The following is an 18,749-nucleotide window of genomic DNA, read 5'->3' as shown; positions in this document are numbered from 1 at the left end:
GGGTTTCTTTGGTCCTCGGACTCCGAGAGCCCCTTCCTCCCAGCCTCCGACCTCTCCTTTCCGACACTGCCCTTCTCCTGTGGAACTAGCTGCCCATGGCCTTTGGCCTCCCGCCTGTTTGACCTCTGACCTCCCCTAACTGTGGGTCACAGGTCAGCATCTCAGCCCATTCCTTTCTGAGCCACAGCAGGATCCACACCACCCACTTCATCTGCCTGGTGGCCCGGGGGCTCCCTCTACCCACCAGCATGCGGCAGGCACAAGGGCTCTCCGCCCTGTCTTGCTTGGAGCCTGACTCTTGCAGACGCCCTTTCGGGAAATCTCACCCTCTATAGGCTCCCCTGACTCCAGCTCTCTTGGCCTGCCTCTTCCCTCGCTGCGTTCCTTCTCGGGCACGATGTCCCAAGGCTGGGTCTTGGGACGCCTTTCTCTCCATCCTTGGTGGTCTCTCCTATTAAATACCACCTTGATGCCGTAGGGCTCGCACCCTGACTTCTCCCTTTGACTTTAAACTTGGATGTGCAACGGCTCAAAGTCCTCCCAAGCTCAGCTGGTCCAACACTGAATCCCGCCTTCCTCATCTCGGGAAACAGCACCATCACCTGAGCCGCTCAAACTGAAGAGTCTCCTTCCCTTTCTCTTCACAGTAGCAAGTGCACAGCTCAGTTCACTGATTTCCCTCCAGGATCTCCCACCCCAGCCTTCACGAACCCACCTTTCTTTCTTGAATTGCTCCTTAACCCCTTCTCCCATTTCCACTCTGGCCCTCCTGCCCGACACCCTCCACACGGCAGCTGCTCTGAGCTCTTACCAGCGTCAACTAGATGGAATGACTCCCCATCACATTGAGGATAGAACCCAATGTTTACCTGGCTCCTTAGGCCCCTGATCAGCCTCTGCCCACATCTGCACACCCATTCCCATCATGTTCCCCCAGCTCACCGCTGGCCGCCCCGTCTGTGAACCTTGCTGCCCCAGTGCCTTTGCATAAGCAGCTGTCAGATGAATGGCTCCTCCCTGTCAGCCAAGTCTTAGCTTAAATGTCACTCAGCCGAGTCTTTCCTGATCCCCCGACTGGCAGTGGGCAGTCACCACCATCATGTCACTCTGTTTCACCGTCCTCAGCCATGACCACTTCCTGGTTGTGTGTGTGTGTGTGTGTGTGTGTGTATCTCTCCCCACCCTCCCCCAGAGTGTGGCTCTGTGGAAGCGGGGGCTGAGTCCCCCACTGCTTGGCACACAGTAGGAGCTTAATTAGGATTTGTGGAACAAATGGACTTCTGGAAATAGAAAGCCAGCCTGGAATGACCAAAGGAAACAGCCTGCAGCAGGAGAAGCGTGTGTCAGGGGAGAGAGAGGCTGGTACCTGGACCAACAGCTTGAGGCGCGTGATCCTCTGGAAAGGCAGGATGAGGAAGGAGGAGAGGGGCAGCCCCCTGCACTTGGGGTCCAGCTCCAGCTGCGCGATCAGCTCCCGAAAGGCTGCCTTCTCCTGGCTGGGGACACAGACAAGAGAGTAGGTCTCTGGCTCATGGGAGGCGCAAATCGGAGGGGGTTCCTCCCCGTCCTCAGCCCCCTAAGAACCAGACAGCCCACAAGCACAGAAAACGCATCGATTTCTTCTCTTCTCTCTCTCTTTTTTTTAATGGAAAATAAACTGTTCATGTACAAGTCAAATAACAATAGTGACTTCACACGCCAGGCCCATGAAGACTTAGCAAAACAAAATATGCTGTGTGTGGGAGGGCAAGAATTCCTTGCGTGGCCAAGACTATGAATCAGACGCAGAATTCGATGATTTACCCAAGCAGGAAACGGTGGCAAGGTAAACCCACGTAATGACAGGAGCAGGCAGCAGGCTGGAGACGGCTGCAGGGAGAACCTGTGCTACTCCTGCCAGGTGGGGATGTCTCGTCTGCAGACGGGCTGGGCAGTGGGAACCACTGCTGGAGATCAGACGCGGGCCCTGGACTGCCCGTCATTAGGGAAATAGCACTCAGGCCCAGCGAGTCTGCTCTCACGGGCCACACCAGTGGACCCCTGGGCACTGCAACGTCTAGAATCCTATTCTCCTGTGTGACTGTCTTCTCAATGTTCGTCCTCAAAACCGGCATCCCGATTCCCTCAAATCCCAGTTTCAAACCCCAAATGTAAAATACCCAAACCCCTGAAGACTCAAACTTTAAAACATCCCCAGTGAACTACACGGCTGGATGGAAAGACCCAACGAAGCATAACGTCCAGAGGTCACTACTCGGAGAGCCCTTTGGTGCCCATGAGTGTGCTAAGAACATATCACTGGTTAAACTGTGGTTGAAACGTGGTACAGACATGTGAAGAATTCAAAAGAGGGAAGTTAATTAAAAAACTCTCTCATCAACGGAAACCCCAAGAAAGTTTACAACATGGGCAGATTAGTAAATTCAAGCGCTTTGCTGGAGAACCACCAAAAAGACTCCCTCCCCGCAACCCTTGCCTTGTCTCTAGCTCAAACCACTTTCCTGCCGTCTTGGGCCTCGAGTTGTCCTCTTGGCCTCAAGCTCCCTTTTCTAAACCTCACAGAGCTCTGCACGGCCATCTGGACACAGGTCCAGTGGGCGCCATGGCTGACTGTCCCGGGGTCAACATTTCCCTAGTGACACCGAAAGCCCCAGAACGTGCCGGAGTTGGATGCTGTCCTGGGAAAGCAGAGACCCAGGGACCACAGTTCAGTGTCAGCACAAGAGGAGGGGGCCGCCGGGGCCACGCCTGCGCGATGGCCCCGCTGCCCAGCCATACTCACAGCAGCTGCTTGTAGGTCCTCTCCTGGTAGGTCTGGTTGCTGACGTAGGTGATGTAGACGGAGAAGTGGTCGGCGGCGTAGAGGTACACGATGTCGCACACGTCTGAGATGACGATGTTCTCCTCCATCCTGCGCTCCAGCTCCAAGAGAAAGCTGCAGCGGGCAGCGGCTGGGTTAGGGGTGGCTGGCTGCGGAGACTCGGGACACGTCTCCACCAAACCAACCGACACGACAGGAGGAGGTCCCAGCAAGGGGGGCACATTCCGTCACATCACGGAATTACTTGTTCAGTTTTTGAGGTGGGTAGTGACATCAGTAGCATTTTTAAAAGGGAGAGACCTCATCTTTTACATCCATACTGATGCGATTACAGTTGAAGTGAGATGATGATGGGGATCTGCTTCAGAGTGATCCCGTGGCAGAACCTAGATGCTGAAGTGTGGGCTCGTGACACTGGTGTCTCTACTTCTCCATGTTTGGGATTTTCCATAATAAAATATAAATAAATACAAAAATAAATAGACACCCCTCCCCCAGTGGGGGTGAGCGGCAGAGACCGAGGGGTCTCCGAGGCTGCTCTGGTCTCAGTCAGCTCTCCCCTTCCTGAGCCTACCGGGTGGGGGGCTGCCACAAGGATCTGGGGGCTGCAAACGGAAAGGTGGGGTGTCCATGTGGAGGGGGACCGACTCGGGAGGGTCCATGGAGAGCCACACACGGGTGTGGGTTTGCTGCTGCCTGCGTGCTATTTCACATCTAACAGGCGGGGACGGACCAGCTCATAAAAGCTGAGTTCTGCACTTTTAGCTGCAAACCTCCCCAGGCTACAGTGAAAAGGGTAAATGGATCTTTTATCCTAACGGCATGACTGGAGTTCATTTCTTCTTTGCAATAATCAGTCAATAGATGTCTATTCCTCCTCCACTTAAGCTCATCCCATCCTTCTTTAGGCAAAAGAAGTACAGTCCCAATCGCCACCTCCACACACTCTTGCAAACACCACGCAACCGGAGACGAGAAAAGTGTAAATCCAGGACCGTGCTCCGCGTTGGCCCTCAGAGGGTCTCAGGCCCCGCACACACCAAGCCAGGGCCTTGTGAGGTCAGGATAAAGAGAAGCTCACACGGACACCCCCGGACCAGGTCATGACACTCGCCACTGATGTGCCTGAGTGTGGGAGACACACGGAGCACCTGCGTGGCCAGGAGGGACCTGCAGGCAGCCGTCCTGTCCAGGGGGACGCAACGGGCCTCGCTGCTGGGAGATCTTTGGATCTATGTATTTAGTTATATCTTATTACAGAAAATCTCAAACATACAAAAGCAGAGAAGCCAGAGTTAACAGGCAGTGCCACCAGCCCCGGACATGCCCCAGGCGAGGAGGAGGGACAGGAAGGGGCCCCACGAGGGCCGGGGCGGAGGCTCACCGCTCGCTGACGGCCATGACGTCCAGCACGTTGGAGAAGAGGATGTGCGCCTCGGACGGGTGCAGCATCTTCTTCAGGCGCTCGTTCTCCATGAAGTGGGACACCAGCAGGTTCAGGCTTTTGTAGTAGGAGGCCTCGGACGTCACCAGCTCGAACATGGCCTGGGACATGAGGAGGGCCAGCGGTCAGCACCCAGGACTCGTCTCCCCCCGCTCTCAGACAGATGCAAAGGTTTTATTTTAGTTTAGTTTTTTGGCCGCCATGCACGGCTTGCGGGATCTCAGTTCCCCAGCCGGGAATCAAACCTGTGCCCCCTGCAGTGAAAGCGCCGAGTCCTAACCACTGGACCGCCAGGGAAGCCCCTGGATGCAAAGGTTTTAAAAGTGAAAGAAGACTGCTGTCGGGGTCTGCGTTGGCAAGGGCGCTGCCATCTGCGGCCAAGACCGCTTGCCCCGCTCACAATAGTGAAGCCGGAGATAGCCTCGTGTCCGAGTACGGAACAAGGTCAAACACTAGGGGCCAGCCATCTGCTGGGCTCCCGAAAGCTGCTAAGGGTGACTCAGGACTGTTTCCTGGTGCGGAATGGGTGAGAGAGTCAGCAGTAGAAGGACCCCACTTCTACATGCCCAGAAAAGTGTCTGGAAGGAAACAGGCCATAATGTCAACCACAGGTGTCAGTAGGGGGTGGAGTTTGGGGGTGACTTTTACCCTTTTCTTTTTACCTTTTCAATTGTCTAAAGATTGAAGACTGAACATATATTGTTTCTTTCATGGTCTTATTTTTTTTTTTTTTGCGGTACGCGGGCTTCTCACTGCTGTGGCCTCTCCCGTTGCGGAGCACAGGCTCCGGACGCACAGGCTCAGTGGCCATGGCTCACGGGCCCAGCCGCTCCGCAGCATGTGGGATCTTCCCAGACCGGGGCACGAACCCGTGTTCCCTGCATCGGCAGGCAGACTCCCAACCACTGCGCCACCAAGGAAGCCCCATGGTCTTATTTTATAATGTAATCGATAAAGCAATTTTCATTTTGAAAAAGAGAGAAAAAAGACAGAGAAAGAAATCTATAATCTGATAAGCTTTTTGGAGGTGCCTTCATTCTCTATCATGCTTATCACCTGATTATTGAGTCTATGAAACAGCAAACTAACCGGACCTCTGTTCCCTCATGTGTCATCTGTGAAGCGAGGGCAGTAGTTGCTGGTTCACCCTCCTTCCTCACTCTCAAGCAAACCCTTGACCCTTCCTGAGACCACCCTCACCTTCCTCTCCCCCATCTCTCTCTGCTGTTCCTCAGTTAGGGTGGGTTCAGGTCTGGGCCCACGGTGGCTGCCCAAAAGGGACAGTGTAGTGGGATGAACTGTGCGCCCACCCAAAGCTGCGTCCACATGCTAAGCTCCAGCACCTGTGAATGTGAACCTATTTGGCAAAAGGGTCTTTGCGGATGTAAGTGAAGGATGTCAAGGTGAGGAGACCATCCTGGATTGAGGGTCTAAATCCAACGACAGGTGTCCTTGCAGGAGGGATGCAGAGGGAGATCTGGCAGACACACAGGGAAGAAGGCCATGTGAGGACACAGGAAGAGACTGGAGTGATGCTGCTTCAAGCCAAGGAACAGGAGCCCCCAGAAGTGGAAAGAGGCAGAACTGCCAACACGCTGATTTCAGGCTTCTGGCCTCTACAACTGGGGGAGAGTAAATTACCACCCAGTTTGTGGTCATTTCTTACTGCAGGCCCAGGAAACAAACACAGACAGACAGAGCAGGGCTGGGAGATGGGACAGCGATGAGTGTAGGGGGCCCTGGTCCCTTCCCAGTGTCCCGACCACCCCACATCTCACTCCCTTTGGGGTCCTCCATCCTCCCACTGGCCAGAACCCTGACCCAGGCAGGGCTCAAGGCTCTGGCCACGAAAGCTAGTGCTCCCGGGGCTAGGAAGGATGGTCGAAGGAAGGGAGACAGGGAAGGGAAGGGGGAGGGAGGACCAGCACGTGTTCCAAACACACAAGGCGCTTTCCCGTTCCATCCTCACTGGTCCCCCAGGAAGGACACACAGAAGCTCACATTTCACTAAAAGGAAACAGATGCAGAGGTTAAGTAATGCCCCAAAGTTACTGCTGGAGGGTGTGGAAGATGCAACCCAAGGTTTTTCCAAGTTCTGGGCTCGGCCCACCAGTACGCACCCCTGTGACTTAGACGCAGGCAGAGCTGGGATTCAATGGTGTCTGCAGGTGGCCTGGCCTGCTGGGCAGCCGTTCTGCTGCTTCCCTGCAAAGCTCCGGCAAACAGCCAACCTGGCAAAGCACTTTAAAATAAGCGACATATTTGTAAGCTGGGGATGCTTAACAGCATAAAACTGCCCACCACCACTGAGGAAGTTCATACAGAGCTCACCCCAGGGTGGCCCACAAATGACAGACCGTGGGCCGCCATCAGAGGAGAGCCCACCAGTCCCCTAGTGTCTGTGCCTCACTCAACACAGTGAGAGGAGGCACTGAAACGGGCTGGCGGCCTCTCTGTAACTGTCCCCAAGTCACAGATGCTCGGTCTGCTTAAAGATATGAAACCACACAAAGCACATCCCGCCGGCCTCACTCACGGCAGAGCTGAGGCCTCCGCACGGAAGGCCCCGCCCTCTGTTCCGCCAACGTCCAGCCAAGCCCTGCCTGGCAAGGCTGAGACCGCGCTGGGCAGGAAGTTCCTGGAAGCATCTCTGTTACAGACGTTGAAAACAAAAATCACTTTCCTGCTGCTAGATTTAAGTTTCTTAAGAAAATGTCAGGCCATTACAGCTTGCAAGTTCTAAGCAAATATAACTAAAAGAAATAAAACAAAACACCCCAAACGGAGACAGATGAGTGTTGCAGATACCAAGAGGGGAAAACACCACCGTGCCCAGGATGCAACCCCGCAGGTAAACGTCTCCCTGAGCGACGCCTGTGAGGCACAGCTGTGGGATCACACGTGGGAAAGGTGCCCAGACCCCTGAGAGCATCACCATCCTGGTCCCCGGGAGGACGAGGGGTCGGGGGCCGCCGGGCAGTGGCAGGTGGGCCTCTCAGCCGCTGACATGTAGCGGGCGTTGGGCCTGAATCACTGCTCCTCGATCCCGGCTGTGCCCATTCACCACAAACTCACCCCCTTTCTCCGTTTATAGGCGACTAGTCATCCGTGGATTTTTGTTTTCCAGGGTGTTTGTCTTTATATGTCAAACTATTTGCCACATCAATATGGTCGTCTTTTCCTCATCAATGTTATTTTCACTCTCAGTCATTCAAGCCTTTGCATGGCGTGTGGAGCCAACAGGGACTCAGGCCCTGCTCACCCATCCACTCATTCGTTCATTCATTCGTCCACAAACGCCGACAAGCACTGGTCCAGGCACCCGGCACTCCTCCTCCGTGAACACAGCAAACTCCCTGCTTCCATCCCAGGGCAGTGAAGGCAGAGCAGACAGGAGTAAAATGCATCCCGTTGGGTGTGAGGGATGCTACAAGCAGACGGGCAGAGGTGTGTGTGAGCAATGAGAGTGTGTATATACGTGTGTGACTGTGTGCGTGACTGCGTATATGTCAGTGTGAGTGTGTGTGGTGTGTGTGTGTGTGTGTGTGTGTATGTGTGTGTGTGTGTGAGTTACTTACTGCAGAGAATCCCTCCTTGGTGAAAGCAGCCACTGCTCTGCGGCCCGGCTGGCTAAGGCCCCGCGTTGCCCACCGCCGGGTTGCAGGGCTCACACAGGACCGTTATCCTCGGGAGCTCGGTTAGATGGACCCGAATTTTCCGAATCACAGCTTGGTCTCCCATTGGTGCTTAGTGCTGGATTATTCCACTTGGTATCTGCCAACAGTCATGTTATGCTTCCTGGGTTTTTTCCAACCCCGCTGCTGCTAAGCCCAACTCCCTCCTGGGTTCTTTGCCAAGGGTAAGAGCCGGTCAGCTCTGGACCTTTCTTCGAGGGGCCCAGTCCAGGTGGTTTTGCAGCCAGTGAGGGCTGTGCTGGGCCTGGTGTCCGCCACAGGCCGCCGAGGAGCAGGGCTGTCAAGGTTTCGGCCTTGGAGTTAGCCAGAGAATCACTTCGTCCCACTAAGCCTCAGTTTCCACGTGTGCAGAATGAGGACCACAGTCCCCAGAGGAAAGGCCCAGCTGGAGCCGGCCCATCTCAAAGCACCTGGCAGACAGATGTCTGGGGTCGTAATCCATCCGACATCTGTGTGTCGTCTTCACAGGGCCTCAAGTGCTTCACCGATGGAGCTCCAGCCAGAGGGGTCAAGGAGGGCCTGTACCAGGAGGTGACACTGGGTCTGAGTGCCAAAGTATGACCCGTTCAGAGCAGGGGTGTGGACACCAGGTGGAGGTGGGAGACGGGTGGTGGAGAGGGAGCTGGGGGAGGGGCCTGGAGGCCAGGCCACTAGGGGGGTCACGTGGGGACAGAGCAGGCTTCTGTGTAGAGTCTTAAGTCCACCCTGCTGGCCGCCGTGTGGACCAGCACCACACAGCCTTGCGTTGCGGAGTCCCGGGGCCGCTCGATGCTCCTGGGCTCCGCACGTGCGCTCGCCGCTTCCTCTTGCCGCTTCCCCCGCCGGCCTGTGGATGAGAAGCCATGCCTGTCTCCCCACAGGCTTGGGAAGAACTGGATTATATTTTTCTCAGTAAACTTAGATTTTTCTCCAAAAAAAGGAAACAACGTATCAGAGAAATCACCGGAGTTCCAGCTGAGACCATCGCCACAGTCTCCTGAGCTGAGAGGGTCCAGCTTTGGTCGGTGAGCATCTCCCCTTCCCTGGGGGAGTCCAGAAACTTCCGAGCCTGCAGACCCCAGGCCAGCCCCGCACCCCACGGAACAGAAGATGCCCCATAGATGCACAGAACCAGGACCCCTCTCCCGACGCAGCCCAGGCCTCGGTGCTGTTTGGGTTCAGGGCCCTCACGCAGCCTTGGGACCGGAGTGGCCCTGGGTCAGGCCCACCTGGATCACCCTAGTCAAGCAGTGCATTTGAAGAAACAGAAGAGACCCTGACCCATCAGCAAGGGGATGAAAGAGGAAGCCAGGACACCAAGAAAAGTCTGCTTCTGATCAAAGAAAGTGAAAAAACAGCCCCTAACACACAAAGAGCACTGTCCGTTAAGAACTCAGTTTACTGACCCCCAGTTTCCCGTGATCTAAGACAGTTCAGCCTGTGGTATCTCATTTTCCGACGCGGGTCCTCGTGGTCCGGGCAGGCAGCTCACATCATTGGCCTCCACACTCCACCTTGATGTCCCCATTGGTATGGGTCCTTCCTTCTTACAGCATCAGCGAAGCTCAAGGCTGAACAGTCCTTTGCCTTGTTCTTTACCTGCACCGTCTCCACCTTACAATTCAGATTCTCTGTGGACCCCGTGTGTGGTCATTCTATCCCGATTTGGATTGGTTTCGGCTTCCTGGCCTTGGTGTGAATGCTTCACAGTGATCTTTGATGCCATAACCTTTATTATGATGCTGTTGTGTGGCCTGAGTCACCAGGGGTCAGAGACAAAAGCGGGCTGACCGAGGACAGACGCTGTACCCACCACCTCCCTTCACTGCTGTTGTTGTCTGGTGTGTCATTGGCAGAGCCAGGAAGCAAAAGCATCCCCCTACCCCTAAGGGTCCCAGGAGGCACCTTCACCTCTTCCTGCATCCCAGGTTCCTTCCAGGACAGACTGTCTGCAGTGGCCGGGACTAAGCTCTTGTCTGACCAGATGTACAGAAAGGATCTTCTCAGGTAGCCTGCATTTTCCCACCTGTTATGGACTGAATTGGGTCCCCCAAAATTCATATGTTGAAGTCCTAACCCCCAATGTGACTGCATTTGGAGATGGGGCCTTTGAAGAGGTAATTACAGTTAATGCGCTCAGAAGGGTGGGCCCCTAATCCAATATGACTGGTGAACTTACAAGAAGAGGGACAGACACCTCACACCTCTGTGTAAGGGATGCACATACACAGAGGAAAGACCATGTGAGGACACAGTGAGGAGGTGGCCACCTGCAAACCAAGGAGGGAGGCCTCACCAGAAACCAACCCTGCCAGCACGCTGATCTTGGACTTCCAGCCCCCAGAACTATGAGAATAAATGTCTGTGGGTTAGCCACCCAGTCTGAGGTATTCTGTTATGGCAGCCCAGATCATGGACTGGAGGGTGAGGGTAGGGGGCCCCTCCTGACACAGGACACACATCCCTCAAGGAACAAGGCAACGTTAGACATTATTCCAAACTGCTGTAAACGAGGCCTGGGACCAGAGTCCAGAGAAAGGAGACATTCTCTGCAGTAGGCTCCCAGGTCACTGGGGAGGTTCAGACCAGAATGATCACTGTTCATCAATATTCTGTAAAACAGCATGTACTGCTTCCAAAAAAATCACACTGGGGAGGAAAAGGCTGTTTTGCAAGATCTGCTGAGCACTCCCCGATGCCCTTTTGCCAGTTTAGGCATCACTTCCTCTCCAAATCGAGGAAACTCTTGGCTACATTTCTCTCTTAGTACCTTCCTGTCTGAGACACACTGATGGGTGTGACACTTCATTGGTAAACAGTGGCTATAAACGTCCTTGTTCTCTCCACCTTGTCTAGGAAGGGTTATCAGAAAAATGGCACCAGCGGGCAAATAATAGTAACAGCTGCCATTTGTCCAACTCCTAACCCGTGCCTGGTGTAATGCTGAGTACTTCCAACGTGTCACCTCCCTCCATCCTCACCGCAATCCTGGAGGTCACCCAACCATCCTCACTGTGCAGATGAGAGTGCTGAGGCCACACAGCCAGTGAGTGGCAAAACCAAGGCTCGCACCCCATCCTTTTGACCTCAGGGCTCTGTGTCTTGACTGCCCTGCTAGAGACGCCCTTCCACAGAAATGCCCGGGCTTTCCTGTGAGCCTGCAGGCCTGCAGTGGCGCCAGGCTGGCAGCCCCTCTCCTTGCAGGTCGGTCTCGGTCTGCTGTTATTTATGCAGAAGTCACTTCCTTCCCACCCTAGGTTCTTTCCAGGTTCTTAATCATCTTTTTAGCTTTACATGGTGCTTTCAAGTAGGTGCTTGATCATAAGTTCGTTAAGAGAAAACCTCTAACCCAGTGCTCAAATGCGAACCAGGCCTGGCGTCGGGTCGATGGGTCGTACAGGTGGGTGAGTTGTGCCCACGATTCACAGCTTCCACCCAAAGGCTTGGCTCCCAGGCCTGTCCCCCTCGGGGCCGTCTGTGTCTCTTTACAAGGACACTGTTAGCTGTGCCCGTCGTTCGTCCTCCTTCCCTGGCTCCTGCTGGCCTGAATGTCTGGTGTCCCATCTCCTTTACCAGGTGGCTTCCTGAAAGGCCTGGCCTGGGTGCAGCACCCAGGAAACTCCAAATGTTTACTGAGCACCTCCCAAGAGCTGGGGGCTGGGGGCTGAGGGCACTGGGGATTCCCGAGATGACCAAGAGCTGATCCCTGCCCCTGGGAGGTCACCGGCTCAGGAGACCACAGCTGCCAGGGGGCTGGGGTCCGTGATGCTGTCCTGCCCTCCCCACCTCATTCATGCCAGACAGGTGCCCAGAGCCACCTCCAGGTAGTGGCTCGGCTTGATGCTGGGGACACAGAAGGACACAGACACACCAGGGAGGAGGTGGCTTGGGCACAGCCAATGACAGCTCTGCAGTGATGCCCACGGTGGAGTGGGAGGGGGCTTTGCCATGGCAGGGGGAGATGGGGAGGCAGGCAGGCAGCCAGAGAAGGCTTCCAGAAGGGGCTGTCAGAGTCAAAGAGCCAACAAGATTTAGCCAGGCAAAAAGGAAAAAAAAACCCAGCATTTCTCAGCCTGGTCCCGCGACCACAGGTGTTTGCGAAAATGCAGATTCCCAGGAACCTCCCCAGCCCCCTGCATAACCTGTCCTTTAACAAGATCCCCAGGTGGTTCTGAGGCATGTCAGAGCCTGAAGAGCCCTGGTGCCAGGGCTGGGGGCCCCCAGTCCCAAAGCCTCCCCGGGTACCTTTCTTTTGTACTTATCACCTTGAGTGCTAAGCGTTAGGGCACCTGCCCAATGCCGGACTTTGCTGTTAGTACCTGGAGGGTGGGAGGAGATGGACAGAAAGCTGGGCCAGAATGCCAAGGGGTTTGTGTGGGGGGGTCCCTCCTCGGGCTCAGGCTGCCTTAGAGGCCATGGGACGTCACAGTCCAGGCTCTGTGCCCTTGTGCTGGTGGGAGCTATGACCACTTTGGTTGGCTGTAGGCTGAGCCCTGTGCTCAAGATGCTCAGCCCCTGTGCAGACCACAGACCCGAAAGACAAACCCGTGGCCCCCGAGGGCCTGAGGCTGCCCCAGCCACTCAGGTGAGCTGCCTCCCCTCTCCTCTGGGGATGTCAGCTGGAGCCGGGGAGCGGTGTCCTCCGTCAGAGGCTGTGCCTACTCTCTGCTTTGGGCCTTGAGCCCTTCTGTTGCCAGCAGCGGCCACCCTGGGTGGATCTGCATCCTTGCCCTACCAGACCTTGCTTCTCGCATGATCCTACTGTCCACGCACAAAGCTTTCCTCACGTCTGCGGTAGAAGAGTAATTCATACCCCAGAGGCATTAGAGTGGACAGAAGTGACTCCGAAAAGGTTTTTAGTTAAGAAGCAGCCCCTAGAGCCTCTCTCTCATCCTCAAATAATTACGATGGAGTCAGATTTCAGAGCCCAGGCTCTGCTGCAGCATGGTCTCTAGTCAGTGCGGGAAATGCAAGGAGTGCCAAGACCAGGGGCCTCCACGGGGGCCACAGGGCCTCAGCGTCACCCAGGGTGATCTCAACTAGTCCCGGGGTTGCTGTGGAACTAGGGATCACACATTAAATGTGAGTTGGCATGCAGGCCCTGGGGGGCCCAATGTGCCTCCATACCACCAGCTGCCCAAACCCAAGCCTTGGCAAACTCACACACATCACAAGCCAATTGTTACGTTTTCTCAAGATGACCTGGTTAATAAGATAGCTTACAAAAAAGTACACACTAAAGTAGACATAAATTTTAAAAGACACATGCCTGTAAAGATGGCCAGCCTCATTCACAACAAGAGAAATGCAAAGTAAAACCATAACACAGTATCATTTATGATCTTGCACACTGGTCAAGATAAACTCGTTGGATGCTGTACCACACTGGTGATAGGAAACCAGCACCCTCTCATACAGCTGAAGTGTGAAGACAACTTGGCAATATCTTCTTAAAATTTAAAAAGTATGTAATCTTTAACCCAACAGTTCCACTTAGCAATTCCCATAGTATCCCATTGTACAGACCTGTCTTTTATTACTATAAATAATGCTGCAATGAACATCCTTGATACATAACATTTCTAGTTGCAGTTCATCAACAGGGGGCTGGTTAAGTAAATTATGGAACATCATAAACAATGGAGGTCCATAAAGCTAGAAAAGAAAGCAAGAAAAGAAAAGAAAAACAAGAATGGGGAACTCTGGGCTGATCTGGAAATACTGTCAAAACATTCTGCTAAGTAAAACAAAAAAGCAAGGCACACAGCAGTGTACACAGAGTTTACCATTTGTGTAACACACACAAACACACACGCACAAGCACGCACATACTGGCCCTGAGGGCCAGGGGTTGGCGGGGGAAACTATTTTCGCTGTAATTCTGTTTGCTCTGTTTCAACTTTATATCAGGTGCATAAATTATTTATCCAAAAGATTTACTTTAAAAATGATAAACGGGGGCTTCCCTGGTGGCACAGTGGTTGAGAGTCCGCCTGCCAATGCAGGGGACACGGGTTCGTGCCCCGGTCCGGGAAGATCCCACGTGCCACGGAGCGGCTGGGCCCGTGAGCCATGGCCGCTGAGCCTGCGTGTCCGGAGCCTGTGCTCCGCAACGGGAGAGGCCACAGCAGTGAGAGGCCCGCGTACCGCAAAAAAAAAAAAAAAAAAAAAAAAGATAAATGGTAACATTGTCACTTTGCTAAAGTAGGTATAGGTGCTTGCTTTCTAAATCAAATAGAAGAGGAGCTATCTGATATTTTGGGTGATGGCTCCTGTCCACCTTAAAGCATGGGGCAAAGATCCCTGTCCCCTCTGAATTTGGGATTAATTTGCTGAATTGTTAGGGTTTATCCTACAGAGAGAAATATATGATTCAATGAAGGTTGGTAAATAAAATAATCACGATTCAATTTTCTGATAGAAGTATATCATGTTAAAAACCGTAAGTAATTTCCTTCTAAAATGGACTGTTTTCTTTTGGGAAAAAAATGTAAGTATATTTCAGTTCCAAGTTGTGAAAACAAGTTGAAAAACAACAAAAATACAACTCTGATTTCAGAGGCTGAGCACACTCAGACTGTGAGTTATATCCAAAGTTGCTAGCTCCCTGGGAAGTCACTCCCTCCTCGTTCCCAGGGGGACGAGGCTGGAAGTCTAGTTCGGGCACATAGGGGCGGTGCCACCACAAGTACCAGCCTGGGTGGACCGCCCCAAGGAGTGTACATGTAGCCCTGTTTCCATGGAGATGCTCAAAATATCATTGCCGGCTCATTTTTCGAGCTGTGCACAGCCAGCCCCCCAAGATCAGGGACCATGTGAAGTCCATCTTTATCTGATCTGGGGGCACCACCCAGGCCAGCGCAGGAGCGACTGCTCCAGGGACGGTGCTGGGGCAGCACCTCCAGCTTCCCGTTTCTCACGGTGTCAGCTGTGGCGAGAGTCAAGCGCTGCCTGGTGGCTTGCCGGTTTGTCGCAGTGACTGTCCCCACCTCCCCCATGTGAACGCCCGACCCTTCCCCAGCTGCCCCCTTCCTAACTTTGTAATTTGAATATCTGTCTACTTATTTTCTCAAACCATTGTGTTCTGAAACAGTAATTGGGAAACCATTCCAGATAGGAGGGTAGGAACCAAGTGCTTCAGAATAAGTTAAAAACAAAAAGTAAACCAAGAAAATCTTACGCTACATCTAAGACAACGCTTTCCAATTTCAGCTGCCTCATTTTTACTTTAAAAAGGAGGTGGAAGACATACAATTTTATTCTTAAATCCTGATTCTTCAGTGACTGATTAAGACTCAGACCCACCAAAAGGCCATCATTTGGGGGTCTTTTCCTTGTGTGAACAGTAGTTCATTGGGACCTGCTGCTTTTGTAGCTAAAGGAAGAGGTGTTTCGACAACAGATTGAGCTGCCGGTACACGTTGCCCGACTTGCTCTGATAAATGAAAAGATGATCTGATGCAGAAGTCACTGATTTGGAACATAAAGTCTTGAGTTCTCAGTGTTGTGTTCATTGCCAGGTATTAACAAAATAGAAAATAGAAACTCACATTAAGCTCTTTAAAATAAATATGAAAAGTCAGTCTATAAAGACTCAGAGAGAGATGCACTGAAGCCTGTGTGCCCTGTGCTGTTCACTACTGCACGTGACCACGGTTATTCTCAGGTCATCCTAACTTACTTAAATATCTTGATCTCATCCACTGGAAATGACAAAAATATAATTTATTAAATATCTTTAGTTTCTATGCCCACTCTTCTATACATGTGACGTTCTATCCTGCATTTTAAAAACAATATGTTATTCTTTCATTTTTTGAAATGACAAACATTCCATTTCATTCTTTGAAAACATGCTTTTTAATGTTCGTGCCTTTGTACAGTTGTACACTGTCTCCCTAAATAAATAATTCCCTATCATTGGGCATTTAGGGTTCTTCCTCCATTCTTCCCCTAATTTTTGCTTGAATGGACAGCCTAATAAGTATTCGTGTACACTTCTGATTATTTTTCAAGATAAATTTCTAGAAACAGAAACACTAGTCGGTAAAGAAACATATTCTTGTAAGGGGGTTAATACAAGCATTGCTGTACTCCTTCCATCAGCTGTGTTCGAGAGGAGTCATTTAAAAATCCCCCCAATGCTAGGTTTTAAATATATTTATATTTAAAAGTCTCTGCCATTTTGAAATGCCGGTGCCTCAACGTTGCTTTAATTTGTACCTCTTTCATTACCAGTGAGTTTGATTTTTTTCCTTTTTTCATTTAATCACCAGCCACTTTTTCTACGAGAATTGTTTTGCCCATTTTTCTTTAGGGTGCTTATCTTTTTCTTATCCATAGAGCTTTCTAACTGACGGAAACCTGAGTTTTGCTGATGTATACAAAAACAACTAATTTTTGCAGGTTTATTTTATAATCCACCACCTCCCTGCTCTGCCTTATGCAATCCAGTATGTTTTTTTTTTTTTTTTTTCGGTACACGGGCCTCTCACTGTTGTGGCCTCTCCCGTTGCGGAGCACAGGCTCCGGACGCGCAGGCTCAGAGGCCATGGCTCACGGGCCCAACTGCTCCGCGGCATGTGGGATCTTCCCGGACCGGGGCACGAACCCGTGTCCTCTGCATCGGCAGGCAGAGTCTCAACCACTGCGCCACCAGGGAAGCCCCATATATTTTTAAATGTAGTACCCTCCTCATTATCTTTGAAATAATCTGTAATTATAAAATTTATTTCCCTATCTCAAAAGTTAGGAACATTTTAAACATTTCTGATTTGAGGTTTTTACATTGTTTAAATTTATTTTCTTGTTTCAGTGCACTGTAGTGAGAAATTATGGCCTATACAATTTTAATAAATACTCACTGAGCTTTTTCTTATGGTTTAATATATGGCTGCTTTTTGGTGGTATCTATGGACACTGGGAAATAAAATATTGCCTCTCTTTAGAGGAGTGCTGTCCAACAGAAATATAATGTAAGTCTCATATACAGTTTTAAATTTTCTAGTAACCACATTAAAGAAAGGTAAAAAGAAATGGGGAAATTTTAATATATCTTATTTAATCCAATATATCCAGAATATTATGTCAACATGTAATACAAAAATTATTAATAAGATAGTTTACTTTCTTTTTCCTTGTACTAAATCTGCAAAATGTGGTGTGTATTTTACACACACAGTACACCTCAGTTAGGACTAGCCATGTGTCAAGTGCTCAAGAGCCACATGTGGCAGGGGGCTACCAAAGTGGGCAGTGCAGCTTTAGAGAGTACAAAGATCAGTGAAAATATTGTAAGTCAACCTCATCATTTTTTCCAGATTCCTTATATCCCTGTTATGTCCCACTCCTACAGAAACAGTACAGCATGTACCACAGCTTCTGCTCACGTCTCTGACAGACTCTGCTCTGTTTGGCTTCCATTTCAAGATACTTTATCATAGTAATCTTTTCATTGTAAAGTGCACCTTTACACTTTGGGAATGGCCTTCCTAATCATACAACACAATATCCAGAAGATCAGGTTTAAATAAGTAAAAAGACTGACAGATTTTCTATAAAAATGAGACAAGATTTTTAAGTGGAAAAAGATACAACTTTTTGTTGAAGAATGTCAGCCTGTTGCCAGCACTTTATCTGTACTAACTCATTAGATCTTCACAACCCTGTGTATGAGCTCAACTTTACAGATAAAGAAGCAGAGGCACAGAGAAGTCAAGTGACTTGCCCAAAGTCACTCAGCTAAGAAGTAGCAGAACTGGGATTCAAACACAGGGAGTTGGGCTCCTGTGCCTGTGTGCATAAATTCTGTGCTACATCACCTCCCTATGTTTTTACCGTGGGAGAAAACATTTGAAACATATAAACAAATCATATCCGTAATATGTAAAAAGATGCTATCAATCAAAAAGACAAACATAAATAACCCCATAGAAAAATGGGCAAAGGATAAGAACAGGCAGTTCATAGAAAAAGAAATGGAAACAGCCAATAAGCATAAGAAAAGATGCTCAGTTTATGTCATCAAGGACAGGCAGGTTAAAACAAGATATGATTTTTCATCCAACAGATTAGAGCAAAAATCAAGAAGTTTGCTAACGGGGTTAGGAGGGTGTGTGAAAATGGCCTCTGTCGCACTGCCGTAGTGTGAAATTTGAACTGCCTTTTTGAATGGCGATTTGGTGGTATCCACCACCATTGAAAACGCACTTCACTTTTCACCGACAATTTCACTTCCAGGCATCTATCCTACGGCTGTGGTCTCCCACGGGCGTGAAGATGAAGGCACACAGAAGCTCTCCTAACCCAGCTCCACATGACCCATGTGCCCAGGGTCACGTGCACTGCTTCCCTGCAAAGCCCTGCAAAGACCTGCTGAGAGCCGGGCACAGGCTGCCCGCCACCTGCACACTTCTCTCCCCACCGGTGAGCCCCGTGTTTGTCCTTAAACTTATGCGAGCCAGTCGTACTTGCTCTGCAATTACGTCCTTACTTGATAAAAACTAAAGAATTTTCAGTGCAAAGAGAGTTGTTTTTATGAAAAGTAAGCTGAAAGCTCTAAGAGGTCAGTTAAAGGCGAGTTGCTAAAAACAAAAGCAAAATCAAACTGCTCTTGAATAAACAAGTGTAAAATATGGGGGAAAACATCATAAAGATCTACAAGGATTTTGCACTTAAGAGTCTTCACAAGTGTCTAAAGTCCAAAATCACAACGGGCTTTATGACTATAATTTACCAGGAGAGAGAGAGTGAACACAGCTGGTCCTCCAGTGAGAGCCCAGGGGCCAAGAAAAGGCCTGCAAACATGTGC

At 51.0% G+C, this 18,749-nt stretch overlaps 1 protein-coding gene across 2 annotated transcripts in view; it reads right to left on the bottom strand.

The window, feature by feature from the left end:
- NGEF (neuronal guanine nucleotide exchange factor) overlaps positions 1–18,749 on the bottom strand; it is a gene marked incomplete at its 5' end in the record, with an annotated part of 79,843 nt that overhangs the window by 10,794 nt on the left and 50,300 nt on the right. For both annotated transcript variants that reach the window (XM_082631323.1, XM_082631324.1), the window contains 3 exons: positions 1,367–1,496; positions 2,783–2,935; positions 4,206–4,366. In XM_082631323.1, coding sequence (XP_082487449.1) covers positions 1,367–1,496; positions 2,783–2,935; positions 4,206–4,366 — 444 coding nt within the window. The remainder of the gene's footprint in view (positions 1–1,366; positions 1,497–2,782; positions 2,936–4,205; positions 4,367–18,749) is intronic.

Source organism: Mesoplodon mirus (genome assembly GCF_964341445.2).
Source record: "Mesoplodon mirus genome assembly, chromosome: 8".
NCBI classification, from domain to species: domain Eukaryota; kingdom Metazoa; phylum Chordata; class Mammalia; order Artiodactyla; family Ziphiidae; genus Mesoplodon; species Mesoplodon mirus.
The sequence above is the reverse complement of the archived record's forward strand: the minus strand, read 5'-3'. Positions and strand labels throughout refer to the sequence as shown.